Below are 19,103 nucleotides of genomic sequence, written 5' to 3'. Positions count from 1 at the left end.
AGAGTTTTTTGTTGATGGGAATGTGTTATACTTGGTTTGCTGATTCATTTTCAGCGTCGATATTATAATGTTTACATCAAACATTGTTTAATTTCATGAAGAAAGCTTTGTTTGATATTTTGAATTAATTTTTTTTATGTATCATCATCATTTCAGCCCAAAGGCGTCCACTGCTGGATATAGACTTCCTCTTAAGAATTCCAATGGGTTCGGATGAAAGTGTTCTGCATCTAGTGTTTCCCGAGGACCTTAACAAGGTCGTCTGTCCTTGTGAGTTGACGTGATGGTACAGGCGTATAGAATAGTTCCCATCGTGATGATGACCAGCAGTTGCAGCAAGAGTTATTAAGATATAAAAGCGGGGAGAGCCTTATGACATTTATTTTAATGCAATGAATTAAAATAAAATCCATTACTAATTGTATTAACTTTCATTTGCATTTTAAAAACATTTAAGGCATGCTAATAGGTTAGACATTCTAAATACAAATAGAAATAGTTTTATAGAGGTGAATAGATTTGAAAGAGGTGGGGCCTACGCAACAGTAACGGTAAAAGAATCTTGTTACAAAGTATCTTATCAAATTACAATTGCGTACAAACTAATGATCCTTATATTTCGGCATCGAGGCCGTCTGGTAATTACGGCTTATTATCGCCGTAATAAAATTTTATATTTTGTATCGCGGCAATTTAATGGCAAGCGTTTATTTATTGCTATAACGGTTTGCTTAACAGCTTTCGCGCTATGTATTTTAAATAATTGTTTAGTTGCGCTTCTAACCTTGCCTATAATTCGGCAGTGAGATGCTTGATACCTTATCGACACTCAAATGGCATATACGTGCCGAATTAAAATTAATGGCTCGAAGAGCCGCCCGCCGAGGCTTATACCTTACAAACCTATGATTACGTCTCCCCAGACATTCGTTTATTACCTTCAAGCATTGATGGAAATAAATTTTGTTCTAAGTCAAAGCGTGAAACTAGCTTCACTGTATTCGCCTGCTTATTTCAATTTATTTTCCTATTATTTTCTTAATTTAATTTTGATATTACGAGGGAGAAGTGATTATTCCTTATTTTTTTGGTCTTATACTAGTCTTTGAAGCTTTTTGCTGTAAAATGAGCTACGTATTCACCAATATAAAGCTTTTACAACTTTTTTCAATCACATTGTGTAAAATGATCAATTTGATAAACGTTATATTAATTCTGTAGTCACCTACGGATGTCAAACATGGACGTTTGACCTGAAGATTAGTAACAAAATACAAACCATTCAGACAAGAATGGAGGGAAGCTACTTGGACATCAAATTAAAAGACAAAATAAGGAACACAGCTATCTGCAATAAAACGTGTATAACAAATGCACTTACTTCTTCCCACCAAAGAAAGTGGATATGGGCAGGTCACGTGGCGAGGTTCGCACAAAGGGTTGTAAAATGGAAGGGACCACGAGGTACCAAAGCGAGAGGCAGAGCTAATGCCAGATGAGCTGACGAGATCGTGGCTATGGCAGGTCACGGCAGGCTCCAAGTTGCCAAAGATAAAGAAAAATGGAAACCTTTGGAGGAGGCTTTTACCCTGTGGTCCGGGTCCATACAAACAGTACAAAATTATCGAAATTATTATTTAAAAAATTACCAATTTTAAGTCATTTGTATGGAATAAAATAAAGCTATATTATTATTATGCGACTAATATTAACTTATGGCAGTACAAAGTGTGTACAAAGTGTAAGGACAGATTGTAAACAATAATTAATCTTACTATGATATTTAAATACGAATATCATTACCTTATTTATTGTTTCTGACACCATTGTCTATTGGGTAGGATGTACCAAACGATCCCTCTATAAAGTTTACGCTCCTATAACCAATCAGCCTGTATAACTGAGGACATAACGTTCCGAATCTACAAATAAAGTTGATTTGAACTTATATAAGATATTTTCCCGATTTACCAAAACCGCAAATGGCTTTTGATATTTAAACAAATTTTGCGAACATAAGGTGGAAATTAGCTAAATAGTAAGACGATTCGTGTAGCGTAGAAAAATGTTTTAAATAATGATCTAATTGTTCTAATAATAAATGTTGGCATAATAATAAATGGCATTGTGTAGAATAAATCTCAGACCTGTAGTTGTTGATCTGTTTTGTCGCTTACTTGAGAATAATGAGTATCGGAGTGTCACCATTGCATGATTGTTCCAGTGTCCTTTATTCACACTGCAATTGATCCGTTCATAGATTCATGCATAAATGCATGCATTATTGCTAAATTAGGTTAGGCAAGAGGCATTTCTTGGCTTAGAACAATGGGACGAACACAGCCTTTATGGCAACGCAATCAACGTTATGTGTTTATGATTTGAATTATTTTCGTTCATTAGTGTTTTTGAAGATTATATGCGATTTCATTTGAAATAAACCAGTAACGACTACATTACGTACAATAATTATTATTTAATTTAAAATATACAAATGTGTAATCTTATTTTTTGACATTTTACATGTTTAATTATACTGGAGATTTAAATTTAGAGAAGTTTCAAGCTTAAAAGCGACAATTTAAACTATAAAAAGTATATTATATATTATAGTGCAGAAAGAAACCGACTGATATCTGACTGGCGGAACGGAGGTCCAGAAATCTTTACCTTTCACGTCTCGTTGCACTTTCATAAGACGCGGTACATCAGTTACGGTATCAGTATAGCGCTTTTTATGGACTAGACTCATTGATGCCCGAATGGCATTTGCATATTTCACGGTTTTGAGGTGGCAGAGCATAGAAGGCGTCTAGCGTAATACCTCCTTTAACATAGCAAAGTTCGAGAACTCCTTGAGGAGCCTCGGCTCGGGTCGCTGCAATCTACTATTTCACCAGATTGATACTATAGCGCTACCATACGAAATAGTGTCGAGCCTTCATGGTGTTGAAATTGTGTGAAAGTGTGTTCAAGTGCTGAAATTGTTTAAAGAAAACAGAAGGTGCCTACATTTATTAAAGTTCAGTTTTTGAAATTTTTAAAATATTCTTATTTTTGAAACTGATTACATAAAGAGGGCGTTTGTTTATACATGTTTATTTAAAGCAAATAACTAGGCTTTTTAAATAGAAATTTCTACCCGCCAAACGTTAGTCCAAACGTCCGTGGAAGATATTAGAACATACGTTTCATTATAATCCGCAGAGGACGCTGGTGCTCATATTCTGAAAATTTGTTTATGAACTGTTGCAATCCTGTATAATTATGCACAAAATGTGATTATATAAGATTACATCCCGGAAAATGAACTCGCGACCTACGATCGCAAGTCTCAATCCTCTAACGCTGAGATACCACTACTCAAGCTGAAATGCTTGCAAAGTACAATTACAAAAAGGCCCTGAGAAATACATTTGGTGAACGTGATAACATTATTTACTTTTAATTTACTGGTATTATTTTTTGTGCGTACTATTTGATATTAAAATTAATTATCGCTAATATTAATTATTTCGTTGCATAAAGTTATTGTGAAAGTAAATGTAAGACTTATAAGTGGAGAAAGGAATAATATCTCTTATAATCTACGAAACATAAAGAGTTACGGCAGTGAACGGTAGGACAAGCTGTTTTTTTTTCAGCAAATAAGCTTAATTGCTCAACGCTATTCTTTACTTGTCCAGATTGGCATCGAAAATGTCGTGACCGGCGTCAAAAGTAGACCGATAAAGGTAATGTAACCGGTCCATAGAGAACTGTTTTTTTTTTTCTTTTATATTAATTGGACACCGATTTATTACCTACCCGGTAGAGAATTTTAATTTTTTATCCCTAGCACACTTACTGTGCGCCGTGATAGAACAGATTTTTTAATATTTTTATTTGTAATAGTAAAATACTATTTTCAATATTCCTGCTTATGATTCGGGTTTTTTTCCGCCTGTATTTGAGTTCTTTAAAATTAAAAATTATAGTAAAAAGGAATTATTAATAAACCAAAAGTCGTGTATTTATTTTTACGTAAATTTGGTAAAAGGCGGTACGATTTTTTTTTATTTCGCTTTTAATTAATTTTGCCATCTTTTTTGTTCGTTACCTTTATTAGGCATATTATTTTCTTTATTTAGTACGAAAAGTTAAAATAGTTTATTACATTTCGACACTAAAAAAAAAACAGTTACAAAAGAAATAGAATATCAGTTATGAGCAGTCGACGAAGTTTCTCGAAAAAATTGTTCGACGTATGACGTTTGGCGTAATTTCAATACAGTGACACGACGTAAATGGGTTACTTACCCATCAACAGTTGCTGAAAACATGTTTCGGGACTTCAAAGATATATATTAGAAGCGACGGAAAATTTATATTTAAATTCATGAAATAAAGTGAAATATAGCTTAATTATAAAAAATCTGAAATGAAAAGAAGAAATTTTACATAATGTTTTTTAGAAATTAATATCATTTCTCAAACTCGTTGATTCGTTTTACAAAATATTTGTTACTAAGTCGATTCCTTACGCTGCGTTAATAAAGCAATATCAATGAAAATTTATCTTTGACCCAGTTAGATAGGAAGCTACATTCTGATTGGTATGCTCTATCCCTTTAGCTCAACAATGATAGTTATAATTCAGTCGACGATAGCATATTGAGATATTTTGTCGGCCCCTCTTTATACTCATAACACAAACATCTATTACATCAGTTATATCTTCATTTATGTATTTATAAAACACAGTGTTTAATACACTAATTTCGACATAACACCATTTTACTTAGACATAAACTCTGAATATTAACAAGAATATGCACCGTGTTTGAATCAAATTTTTAATAATTCTAGAATAGAGATGATAGGTTAGTGTTTTAATCAAGTGATATCAACTTGTTATAAACAACAAAATTGTACGAAATTAAGCAATATATCTCAGATGTAATATATTACAAAGTGTGTTCTGCTTATTATAAAGCAAATTATATTTACTGTTACAATTTTTAACAATTTATTTAAAAAAAATGATGTTATGATTGGTATTTGAGTGAGAAGGGCGTCTGTGATAATATTATACTAACCTGCTTTTCGTCACATAATTTATTACTAGTTGGAATCTTAGCTTATATTTTCTAAGGTATGATAGAAAACATCTAATAAAAATATTCATCACATTGATCAATTTCAAAATATCTTTGTTTAAGCAGGCATTTACAAACATTTGTGTATCGTCAATTATTAGAAAATACTAAGTAGTTATCTATTATCGGCTCGGAATGCTGATCTGTTGAGAAGAAACGACCAGAAATTCAATAGTTGCTATTTTTAAAAAAAAAATGACATTTTTGATGTATATAATATAAAAGTAACTCTGAAAAATTATCAACAAAATTCGACACATTTTGATAAACTAAAAGCAGTTGAATGCTATAATAAGATATATTTAATAATTTACTTGTTAATTTATATTTAACACTAAGAAATGGAAGATCTAAAACATATTGTGGAACTTGTAGATATGTCTGGTAATGTATGTACGTGTTTATTTTACTATTATTGCTAAAAAAGTTTCTTCAAGCTATAGAATTGCTTCTAATGTAATAATGCCTTTCATATAGTCGAGTAAAGTAAAAAAATTATAATGTTAATACTCCATACATATTGGCGCCACTGACGGCTGTTATTTGTCTGCGTCCGTAGAGGAGTTTCTAAAGGAACTTTCTCCGCGGCTGGCCACTGCCTCTGGTGACAAGGGGGCTGGCTCTTTCCTCGCTTACGGTTCAGCGTTACAATTTATGCGGTTTAATTCCTTTGTACTCGTTCTATTGGACATTAATAAATATAGGCTCTTACGTCTTGTATTAACGTGTAGTCAGTGAAAGCAGTACTATACATTGCTTAAAACAAAGTTTATATTCAGTGATGATATTTTATTAAAAAGGCTATATTCATAAAAAAATATTTACTGTTAAAGTGTTATCATTATCATTCTGAGCATAAGTCGTCCACGTAGGAATCTGCTTGAATCTTGCTTCTTTTAACGACCTTAACTAATAAAATTACTAAAGTACACATACAATTATTAAAGCATGCAAGTTGGAAATTTATTTGTTAACAATAATATCGTTTAAATTTAAACATAAAACGTAATATGTTCACAAAACAAAATCGCACAGTAAACGATATAAAAAAGTGAGGGCTGTTATTTTATTTATATTAATATTTTCATAGAAGTGCGTCTTTTGAATTCGATAAAATAAATTTTAAGATTGGACTTACCTCGCAACTCGTCTTTATTTCCGCCCATATACTACTACTGCAAGGCATAGGCCTTCCCCAAAGATATCTATAGGGAGATTTATCATAATCGCCACGCTCGCCAGGTGGATTGGTGATCGCACTGTGGCATTATGGTACGCTAAGGACGCTGCTGCATATCCTCTCGAAACTTGTTTGTGTGCAATGGCGATCCTATGTAATTAGCGCACAAAGTGTGAAATAAATGAGATTGTATCCCAGGAATCGAACCCGCGACCTACGATTGCAAATCACAGTCCTCTACCGCTGGGCTACAACTGCTCAGTAGTATATTTGTTACCGTGCTTCATTTATTTAGTCATACCTCTCTGCAGTTTCTAGAACAGTTTCTTTTACAATTTTAACACATCACTGATATATACTTGATGCGATATTGAATAAAATACAAGTAACCTCGCGAATAATTTTTACTTCTTTTAAGTTTAATATACACACAGTCATAAGCAGAGCTTAATCGATAAAACCATACACTTAATGTAAATTCAAGCTCTGATTTTGTAATTATTAAAATACATTTAGTGGACTTTATTGGAGCAATGTATAAAAGTTAAAATAATAGCAGCATTCTTTAATAAATTTAAAATGAATAATTTTCTTGCATTCATGTAAGTTTCCATGATGTAGAATCTAGCGCATTCAATATAACTTTCTTGGTCTCTTTACAAACAGAAAGGAGCACCACACACACAATAGATGAGCCCCATTAAGGAATGGAAGCAGACAGCGCTTCTCTTCATTCATTGCTTTGTTTCTGTAAATATATTCCTACATTGTCACAGTAAATTGGCAAGGTTTTGTATCACATTGTATTTTACCTTTATTCACTATTGAAATTTTAGTAGTTGTTTTTTGAAGACGATTTCTACGTTGGTGGTTTATACACGTTTTTGTTATTACGTATGTACAGTTTTATTAGTTACCGATATAAAAGCTTTAAAGGTGTTACCGTATAGCTTATTAGCTGTCAATTTATATATCACTCGATCCAAAAACTAATGGTTTCAGAAATAATAAATAACGTTAATGATAATATAGTAAGAGGATTACTTCGTATTAAAATTAATAATTGTTTACTGTCTATCTCTGCGGACTTTTATAGCCACGTGCTATCAGCTTGTGGAATGTTAATAGATAAAATTAATTAATGTAACATATATTACTGTAATCACTATACAATATGATTGTAATGTAGGTGTAAAATCCTTAAAGCTTTTTGCTTACAAATGACCTATACGTTCACCTCTGAAGATTTAATAGCTGCAACTAATCGCTCTGACTTTATTAGTATTGAAAATATTATTATTCTTGAAAAAAGGGACTAAAAAGATACTTTTTTCATTTAAGTGTCTCGAAAAAATACGAGGGTTATTATAAGCTGTCGTTAGTTTTAATGGAAGTGAATGTTATAATGGTTAGTGATTATCGGTAATGGAGGTTCAAAAGTACTTATCTTAAATTAATTATATGTGTTTTGAACCCTGTGTCCGTCACTCGATTCGCAAACCAGTAGCGCTGTAATCATCATGCATAATAAGTTACTGTGATATAATAATAATCTGCTTTTATCCTTTATGTGAGGATAAGGACACCCATACACGTATAATAATGCACTTGTGGTTATCATGTCTATTTTTTACTATGACGTAATCACGTCCACAACAATCCTACTTGTACATCGGCTACGTTCGTATGGGCTTGCACAAGCTGTCAATCACCGATCACGACTGTCCGCCTGACATTTATGTCCAAATTTGATAATTTCTTAATTACATCTTTGGAAACTGATTTTGCCTGTGTACGTAATCGGAACCGATTGCACTTACGACAGGCCCGTGAAAATTGCAGTGACTAACTTGTTGCAGGGGCCCTTCTCTTGTTTACACTTTTGTGCAGAGTACGGTTGTCATACTTATATAATCTTTTGGTATAAAAACGATACTAATCCGTTTATATTGCTTGTAATGATAAGTATCGTTGTTTTTTTTTTTGCTATACGTAACCTATCTATAATGTTCGATGAGTAATTGTTACAAAAATATATTTTACCGTGCACTTTTGTGCATCCTACATAAATTTTCAATAAGTCTACTTAGGAGCAGCTGGCGTCTGGTGTCTTCTAGCGGCCTGTATAAAGTCGTTTGCCTACCTAATAGGTGGATGTCCAACCACCAACCAAAACACCAGCTTAACCTATGTTCAACGGCTATCTCTTGCTCTTACTCTCTTTCTACGTGGTGCCAGCCCTATGCTACTTTAACTTGCCAGTCGAATTTACTAACTGCAACTAATTGAAATGTTTATAAAAACACTGATGATGCCATTAGTCTGCTAGAGCATTCAAAATTTAATACAACATCGCTTCCTTATAATCCAGCATCAGAGCCGTGTTAGTCCAGAGATAGATTATTAAGACTTACGATCGTAGGTCGCGGATTCGATTCTCGGTATACAATCTTATATAATTCACACGTGGGGCATTAATTATAAAGGGTTGCCACTGCTCCCAAATCAGTTGCCATAAATAGACCGCAGTGATCTATGCGTACCATAGTACTAGACTGCGATCGCCAACACGCCTGCTAAGCGTGGCGATTATGGTATATCCTCCCATAGATGTCATTGGGGAAAGCCCATGCCTTGGAGTGAGCTTCTATAGGCTGAAACGTCGAAAACCTTTATAATAGACTAAACTAGTAATGATAAATTAGTTAAATTATGTTCTTTTAGAGTCAAGTTCCAAAGTGTGAAATTTACAAAAATTGAAATTCAATAGTGACTAATTTAGAAGGAAGTGAAAAAGATATTTTTCGTGCAAGGAAATTTTATATTTATGGTACAGTCACGCAGATATATCACGTTGTTCTTCCGCAAAAACATCTCGACTGAACAAAGAAACATCTTTGCGTTTTGTATTAGCGGCGAATACAAATAAACGGTATGATCTATTTCAGAAGAGGTATAAGCGTGTAGTGTCAAAGATTTATTTAAATATTCTTAGTCAGACTTAAAAAGACTGAAAATAATTCTTACAGAACATTATTTTTTGTTAAACTTACACTGCTGTCCAAGTGACATTTGCAGATTCCGCAGGTTCGAGTTGGCAGGGAGAGAGGGGAGTCTATAACATTTTTTAAGCTCTCAGATCGCTATGGCGGACACACCGTGGATTTCTTAGTTTGTCGCCTTTGGTTGAAAGACATGTAATTTAAGTACCACCAATAAGATGGTTGCAAGTATTTGGTTTAAGAAAAATTAAAAAAAAAAAACTGCAGCGTCTTTGCAACCTACATCTTGATAAAATGTTAGGATTATATGCCAAGTATTGTACAAGTTACAGTGACTTTCGAACTAGAATATAATATTGCATCTCAAATTTGCGATAGAAATAGGCGCCACAGGTATATTGCTAGAAGAGATCTTGCATTATTGGTTCTCTCATTTATTCTGTTCGTTATAAGCTTAGCGAATCGGCAGATTGAAGTAACAGTGGACAGACCGGGCTGTTGGAACGTTACGGTTCTGGATAGACTTTCACACATAATAAGTTAATGAAATTTTGTGCGAACGAGAAATGTTCGAAAGTAGAGGACCGCCTGCAGAAGTAAGTTCTGTAAAAGATAAATTGACATTAGCGTTTATTCTATTTTCAAAATATTCTAATAAATGTATTTATTCAGAAATCTAAAAAAAAGGTTAATTTAATTGGTCTAAGAATAATTAATGTAGATAAGCTCGTAATAAATCAGTTTGATTTATCATTGTCCTTGTCTAGGTCCAAGGATAAATGTTTTGCTTTCAAACATTTATCTTGTCGTGTTTTACCTGCCGCCATAACGACGGAGTAGCTTAGTGTACACCATCTACCTACTGATGAATCAATTCGAATCTTCAGTTCGGGCGAGATCAAATACGAAGCAAAATTTAAATTCTTTTATCAATTTTATGACTATAAAAAAATTTAAACGTAGAACTGTTTATATGGAAAATTTAATTAACGTTTCCACTGTCCATATATCGTATAGACACGTGATTTTTTTAATATTATGCAATTAATCAAAAAATTGTTCGAATTGTTTCACAATAAAAGGTTTTATAAATTGAAAACACATACGGTTACGATGAGACCAAAGAAAAAAGCAAAAGAATTTTTTAAAATGTAAATGACGTAACAAATACTACATATTCGTCTCTTTGTTCGCATAAAAATGTAAATGTCGTGAAAGTGAAAAATATTAATCTTCATTAAATAGACTTAACAAAGTTTATTAACGTCTGGTAACTGAAGCGAACAAATATATTGTTTTGACGTTGTTAAAAAATGTCGGACCGCAGACATTCCTCACGCGAAAGCAAATGCTCTTAAATACTTTTCTATTAATATATGTACTAGAGACAGACGTCACTGAGAGTTAAATGTTCATTTGTAAACGGTTTAAAAGAAGTGGAAAGTTGACGCGGGTGTTACATGAAGTTGTAACTTCATGCCGGACTACTGTCCGGACTGCTACGGGAAGACAGTCTATTTTGAACTGTTTACGGCTTCGCCATTCATGGATGATTTAAAGACGTGCGCCTGCGCACCCATTGTGACCGCAACATAGCTGCCGCTTAGGGCGAATGCCCTTGTGATGCTCACCGCCCCGCTTTTGAATTAGCGCCGTATTGTAATCCTAAATTATTTGGTCCTAATACACCTTAGGACGATGTGTAGCGAAAACAAAGATTTATTAACAATGCTGTTTAGTTTACCATTGTGTCCCAGACAATACCCTCTATTCATGTTTTGTAGAGTAAAATGCATATTCATGACCCAAACTTCCCAGCCGATTAACCTCCTGTTCATTAGTATGCATCACAAACCACCATCAATTTAACATCTGTCAGTCACTTTCTAGATGAAAAAGTATTTTTTTTTTCTAGTTTACAGAGAAATAATTGAAATATACAAAATTCTATCAGAAACAACACTAAAGTTGTGACAGCTTAATAGAACTTACTGAAATAAAGAGAAATTGAAAAAAATGCGTAGTTCAAAATTCATTCTAAAGACAAAAAAATTCTCTAAAATTTCTGATTGTCTATAAACACGGCAATAATGATTGATTGATGTATTTTAAGAAACTTGTTTAATTATACGTTTATCAGATATATTAAGTAAAATTATAACTGCAGATTAGTGGGAGCAAAGGTATTCATTTGTAAGTTTAATTATTTCAGTCATCGGCGCATTTTGGTCATTAGCGGAAAGTTTGACGGATCTAACTTATTTAGTGGTTTGTTGAAGGACAGAAATTATAACAAACTGCATGAATCCTCTCCAATTCTCGGGTTCTAAATTCTCACGCAAGCGAATACGCGTTGATTTACGTTTTAACGATATACATCCTGATTTACGTTGACACAATTGATATGACCGTACTTGTAACCTAAATAGCCCCCTTTTTCGAAACGATTTGGCGGAGTGAGGTCATACAGGATGTTACTGACTGCGAATGATGAAACGCTGTTGAAACGTTCAATGCTCAAAATGTTTGTTTTTAGTATTTGTGCTCGATTGGCATGGCAGCCTAGCCGCGTTAAAAGCATAAATTAACTAGTGTTTAAATTGAAATTGAAGTTAAATTTTGATTGTACTAATTAGGTTTTATTCTTTGTTACAGGTTCGTCTACAACTGCAATAACTTGGCGCTTTTCGAGAAAAGTTGTAAATCTGTTTCAATACAGAAATTTGCAATAAAAAAAACAGTTGAACTTTAGCGATAGCGGGAGTCTAGGTTCAGTTGTGGGTATGCTAGTTGAGAGTTAAATATTTCGCCAAAGTTGCCAAATCGTTTACGCGTAGCCAGACGATTTTTTTTTGCAACTGAAGAAAAAAGTATCGGCAGCCAAGAATTCCCTCATAAAATCTTGCGTAAAATGTCATGTCTATTTTAAATCATCTCTGAGATCGTATTGTTCTAGACAACTTTTCTATATTACAAACTCGTTCAGAAGGTCAAGGGAATGTTCCTTCAAAATGTACGTCAGCTGTGTAATAATTTATACGACTGTTTTATATTATTTCAACAAAACAGTGTTACGATAATCAGTCTTAGTTATAAACTTTTTTATGAAAATAGACGATTAAATTTATTTAAAACTATCATCGTTGGCTCGAACTACATGTATTGTGACGATGAATTTTGTTTTAATAATTACAATCATTTCGATCTTTATGACCGGTCTAGAATTTCTTGTAGTCATTGCCATAATTTAAGACGTTATTTATCTAGAAACGATGTATTCTGACTTGTGTGCCAAGTTTCTAACGCTTTTGTTATGTCAGTGGGTGACTCACTGGCGCGCTCTAGTAAAGTGTATAGCATAGTTACAAGATCAGTTTTATACTCCAATTGTTTATTTTTACAATTACCAAATTACAGGGGACGTGTATTCACAGTAGACGTCAGAATGTAAAAAATAATCTTGAGTTTATAAAATTACGCCCACGTGGCGATACAGGTGTCATAACATCCGTGCGACTAGAACGAACACCTGTTCTAGTGGGCGGTATGGTCAGGGTTACAGATAAGGTACATCTCACTAGTATTTTGTTGAAGTAAAATTTGGAGGAAATAAAAATAATTCTTAAAAAATATCTCTTGTTTAACATAACTACCATGACCTGGTTAAAAATTGAATAAAAAAAATTATAGGTTTTGTGTTTTGTAAATGTAATAATTAAATCATTTCCGGTGCCAGTAATCCTGGTACAGCGTACCCTCGTTTCCGGTGCGACTTGATGCCGTCAGTTGTTTTGGCATACCACGTCGTGCAAAATTCTACGACCCCCTGTTCAAGTGAATTTATAAATAATCCCGATTCGCCAGTGGCGGCGGCGGTGTGGCAGACCGCGGACGGCGCGGGCGCGCGATCTGTAATGGACGCCTGCCAGGGCCGGACTTTTCGAACGTCAGTACCGACACCCCGACTCACATAGGTAGCCTTTGAACCGCGCTTCCGCAAAAGGCTGCGACAGCCCTCTACGAAAGAGTTGCCGATGTAACATCAGTGAAAATAAATTTGACTGAATTTTAAAGTGCATTTCATACGTCAATTACGTTTTTTAGGCAGTGCCGTGGTTGTGTTAAATTGTGATACAATGCGAAAGTGATTTGGAACCTTGGGAATTCAGTGTTACACTCACTAATATAGTTATTTCCATCGATCTTATCCGCTTAGTTTCAATGGGACGGAAAAATTTCTGCTCAGGCGTGTCTTTGATTATAAGCAGACGTGCCACTTCCAATTTGCCGAGGAGTAAATTGTCGTTTGCGACACTTGTGAAATCCCACTTGGGTGATTTATGAAGAGATGTCTTGACTTCCATTCAAACTCTAACGAGCGAGGTGTCATCTTTCAGTATGCTCGGCATGGTTGCAGTTCTTTGAAATTCTTTCAGTGTGCGTTTAAAATTGCACTTCGGTTTAATTGCAACGGATGGTTTATTTATGAATTTCTAAATTTATCTTCCGTTAGTTTCACTAAAAGACTAAGCGTTCGTCCATAAATACACTGAGACAGTCAAGTATGTCACTAATGTTCTGTCGTTATTTACATTTAACATAAAAGCTGAAAATTTTAGGTTCTATAAGTGCGTAAGCTAAATATTTAGTTTTTCATTTAAGTTTAAATAATTTCTTTATAAAACCATTTGCAAAAGCTATTTAATAACGCTGGCAATATTTAAACCTAAGTCCTTTTATGATATTTACGCAATATTTGCGACTCTCCTTTGTGAACAAATCAGTATAAGTAGATGTGTTTGGAGATATTGCTACTTTTCGTTCCATTGCTTCAGCTGATTTACGATCCTTTTTGTATCATTATTTATATCTTAGGCCCGTGTGTGCGGCGTTAGTTTATTACAAACTTATCGTGTTCAATTCTTTTGAAAATTTTCCGTATTCTCTAAACATAACAAAATTGTTCGTCGTGTACATAGTAAATTATTCGCTTTGTTTGTTTAAATGAAAAAACAAGTTCTTTTGTGATATTGTTAGGATCTTATTTTTTTTTACCATTGAATGAACGAAGACGATATTAAATGTCAAAGCTAACTTGCTTGACTTGCTGCATCATATGTGGTAAACGTAAGATGACAGTAAGTTATGGTCGAGCTCAAATTGCTTTGTCCCGATGATTAATAGCGCTCGAGGATTTCAATGAATTCTTTTAGATGTGATAACAAACAGTTAATCACTTAACTAAAAATAAGTTGTTTGTTTTTGTCTTTTCTAGTATATTTAACACAAACTATGATAGAAGCAGTTAATGTCTGTTTGTTTGTGATCTAATGTAATTTTAGTAATCAATTTTTTTCGTTAACTTCCTTCACTTTTAAATATAAAAATGTTTATAATTATTTTTCCTTATGTACTTTTGATCTTTTTGTGTACAAAGCCTGTAATAGTTATTGCTCGTCAATAAAATTTATTTTTTGACGGACTCACGCCTACATATCGAGTTTATTAGTTCCATAACATGCATCGTCATAAACAATTTGTTGGTTTGTGACAGGTCGGTTTGTATTTTTGTTTCGTGTGGGTGTCGCCGTAGGAACCTTACATCATTGTGACCTTAGACATTAACATATTCTTTTGGATTTCCATTTCGTGTCATACCATATTTTATAAGAAAGTTTATAATGGCAGTACGTGTATGTTAATGTAACAATTTTTCTTGTTGTTAATTAAATCTCACTTTGATTTAATAAAAAAATTACATCGTACGATTTCCTATGAGCGCGTACTGATTGTATGCGCGTGCTCTCGCATTCCTCGTGGTTAATGAATTGGTCAGTTCAAGTGTACGAAGTAATTGCTAGATAGTTACGCAAATCTGATTGATGATAACGATCCGTCGGTAGTTACCGTTACTTCAACTTGACCACTGTGCCGTCGGTTAGTAGGTTCGTTCACCTCTTAAACCCATATAAACATTTCATAATTATCTTTCAATAGTTATTATTTTATACTCAACATATTTCATTATATTAAGCGCATTGTTATATTAAAAATTACACACGACTGTAAAACAATTAATATACGAAATATGCATTGTTTTTCACAGCCTTTGTTATGTTTTAAAATTGCCAGTGTCCGTGAAGAGTGAGCACGTCGCATTATATAAAAATAATGGAGTAACGTCGTTCAAACCATACTCTAATTAATACGAATTAGTCGATCCTGTTTATTTACTTTGGTGGTACAAAGTGAAAATCTAAATCCAACAAGATGATGCAAGGGCTACTGGAATCGCTCTACAAAATATACTCAGGTGAGTAATGTAAATTATAAGAGTAAACACGGTAGATTATTTAAAACGGTACTATCGGCGAAATCCATTAGTATCTGGTTCGTGAAGAAAAAAATGTTTTGTTAAAAATTTCCGCCTTCCGCAACCGACCTTTAGTGTAACGTGCTTAAAAAATAAAACTTGAACTTTGTAGATGTCGTAGGTTACATTAAATATGGGCATTGTAGGATTGTCCGCGGCCTCAAATCTATGACAGACGTGATGGACGTAAGTAAGCTGCAACAACCACAATATTTATTAACCTTAAAGATGACAAAATTCTATAATTATTATTCATTGCTATATTTCCTATAAAACAAAAATTCTGTCTCTGATACAAGATACAGGTGTAAATCATTATGCGATGTCTGTGCGCATGAAGCTTGATCTAACAACTTAGACTTTGAAAAGTTGAGTGTCAGATAACACGGTATTTGGTGGCATCAAAAACGATGCATTTAATTTTTTTCTGTTTATTAAAATAAGCCGCTAAAATTTTGACAATCGTCTTGAATTTCATCCCATCTATATTTTATACAGTACTAATAAATTTAAACTATACTTATAATAAATTATTACAGACACGTTAATAATGCAAGAAATTAAATAAATTCTAAAGGTTAACAAATTGTTCGTGGGTCTAAGTGTACGCAAACATAATAAACCATAGATCTTGATTTTCTTAGCTGGAAATCTAAAATAAAAAGTTTCAAGGCAAAAGCATCCAAGTATTTTCGGTTGGTCGAAATATGTTAAACTTTACTTGTAGATTAGTTTATAAGGCTGATATTAAAAATGTACATCGAATATTGTTAAATTTTATTTAAAAAAGAGCGGCTGTCGAGTTTCTGGCCGTCTCATCTCAACATTCGGAGCCGATTGTAGCTTACTATTTATAATGTAAGAATATTTGATGATTCAAAAGTTAGTGTAAATATCTACTTGAATAAAGATAATTTGAATTTACGTTATATTAGACTAAGTTTGAAAGTGTAAATATTTTCCTAACCTTGTTCTGAACGTGATGTTACATTATTATTCTCATTATATTTTAGGTTTTTTTTTTAAATGCGACACAGCAGGTATCAAGATTGAATCTACTTTTTGGTAAATTGTCTAACACACCTGTCTCTAATTTTAAATCGTATAATTCGCAAGAGCGGCCGCCAGTTGCGCGAAGGTGACTACTCAAATTGATATTTTCGTTGACGATCGAGGTTGGCATCCGGTCACTTGGCGTCGGCAACTTGGCTATGTGAACGGTTATTGTTACTCAGCATATGTGTCAAATTAGTAAGAAATCAAGCGGACTGATTTAACCGAACACGAATTTTAGAATGGATCATAGTATCTTTTTTATAATTGTGTTCTTCTTTCTACAAAATAATTTAGAATACATTAACACATTCTATGCCATGTGGGGCGTATACGACCCTCGTTGTATCGACTTTCCGGTCAGGCCATCTGCAGTTCTCATTGAAAAACAAAGGATTCTTAAAAAATGAATAGTAGGTTCGAATACAGATAACTTCATATAACGTATGCGCATACGTAATGAATATTAAAATTTATAACTTATTTTCGCTAATTATAGTTTTGCAGTATTGAAGAAAGTATAAAGCATGCGTCTTAAACGACTTTTTTAATTTTTAAAGTGTGAGTTGTATAAGCCACACGCAGCCTGAATGGAAAATGTTCAAAAGTTGCCGTGGCACGGAACGTGTTTAAGATCTAAATTGTTTGAAATCAATATGTCATTATACATATAAAGATAACGCTTCTCGATGTTAAGTATTTGTTATATATAATAGCATTGCAATTGCGGTTACAGAATATTATGATACATAATAACTAGTCCTATATTGTCTCATCATTGTATCCCCAACCGGTTTCCAATAGGATTAGTATAAAGTGGCCGTGTAACAATATTGTTTACTAACAATTATTTTCAAGAAGAGGTCAGCTAATAATGGATTTATGGAAATTAAGAACGGATTTACACCTATAAGGCGGATTGAGGGGCCTTCTATAAGTTCACGAAGTAATTAGTTAAGTTTTACTATTTGAAATCTCTCTAAAAAATTCTGCAATTTGAAATTTAATTTCCATAAGTTTTACAGAAATATTGTTACGGTAAAGTGAAGCATATGTCGCTAGTTGCTGATGATATTTGTAACACGACCGAGCAGTAATTAACCACGTGGTGCCGTCACGACCTGTAATTATTACAAACAAGATCCGCCCGCGGCGGGACGTTCTGATGTATAAGCCGGTGTTAGTCGGTAACTTGCTGTTTTTGTTTTATGCTCGCTAAATTAATTTTGTTAATCGGTTCATTGACCTTTTATAGAGTGTAAGTTCATTTTTAAATGTGTTTAATTTAAATACCATTGTCGGCAAAAAGTCAAATATAATATTTTAAACTTGCATTAAAAGTATAATGCTTTATTTATACTCACATGCCTTAAATTTTTTTTATTAATATCTTTAATATTTGTCATATCGAATAACTAAATCAAAATATAATCCATTGCTCTATTCAAAGGTAAAATAATGATCATGTTAAGTCAATGTTAAAATGTTTCCTCCATCGGATCATCGTTTCCGTTAGAATACCTATCTTGCTCGACATCGTTTTTACCGCGCGATTCTCTGAATTCTTCATGCAACTGCTCACGGTCGGATTGACAAGGTCGTCAGACCATTTGATAGAGAGAGAGAGAGAGCTCCACATTCCTGTGTCCTTGTGTTTAAATTATTTATGATAAGAAGTATGAAATTCGATCTTAATACTGACTTAATTAAAATAAATTCTCTTTACGAGTATAACTAATTCTTCAATGCAATAATTTCTTTTAAAATATCCGCATAAATTGAATGTAAGAGGCTCGTGCAGTTAATTCAGGTTCCGTCGGCAGTAGGCCACGGCGATTGCTGTTACGATATCGTTCATAACAGATTGTAACGCTGCAAGGAACTCTGGGTCAATGCCGTATTTAGCATATTAATTTAATTGTTAAAAGCATATTGATTGTTTTATTTCATCTAGTAAATTACAGTTTGTTAAAGATGAGAACAAGGCTACGATCAATATATTTTGAGATTGACACAAGTATATATAAAAAGATAATTTAAAAATTTCGCAAGGTTAGGGTAATATTTTATGAAAAAAATATTTCTTGTCAGCGTGCAACAGTCTTAGCAATTATGCTCGCTATGCAGTTACTTTACGATTTAGACACGTGAAATATTGTAGATGGTGTATACAGGGTGATCGGTCTTAGCTGTTATAAGTTATAGAATTTTAAAGAAACCGGAGCATATATATATTTATGATATATAAGTTTATTTATGACTAAAGGAACTCAAAAAATAAAATGCATTTACACGAATTAGTATCTATTTACTATAATTTATCATAAAATGTTTTTTGCCTAATTGTGTGAAAGTGT

The 19,103-nt window shown here is 33.4% G+C and overlaps 1 protein-coding gene across 3 annotated transcripts in view; it reads left to right on the top strand.

Annotated features, from left to right (window-relative positions):
• Nucleotides 1-19,103, top strand: part of LOC137930661 (rho GTPase-activating protein 23-like) — a 399,966-nt gene that overhangs the window by 35,277 nt on the left and 345,586 nt on the right. The window contains exons 1-2 of one of the 3 annotated variants that reach the window (XM_068773994.1): nucleotides 13,196-13,266; nucleotides 15,427-15,633. The exons of 1 other annotated variant lie outside the window; for it this stretch is intronic. In XM_068773994.1, the coding sequence (XP_068630095.1) occupies nucleotides 15,591-15,633 (43 nt within the window). In that variant the 5' untranslated portion in view covers nucleotides 13,196-13,266; nucleotides 15,427-15,590. Of the gene's footprint in view, nucleotides 1-13,195; nucleotides 13,295-15,426; nucleotides 15,634-19,103 lie in introns of those variants that run through there. One more of the 3 variants, XM_068773993.1, reaches the window with a different exon arrangement.

The sequence above is a fragment of the Battus philenor genome, unplaced genomic scaffold, assembly GCF_028537555.1.
Source record: "Battus philenor isolate CCGP_79_NKW_IND1 unplaced genomic scaffold, ilBatPhil1.0.hap1 SCAF_6, whole genome shotgun sequence".
NCBI lineage: Eukaryota > Metazoa > Arthropoda > Insecta > Lepidoptera > Papilionidae > Battus > Battus philenor.
This window is presented reverse-complemented; position numbering and strand designations above follow the sequence as displayed.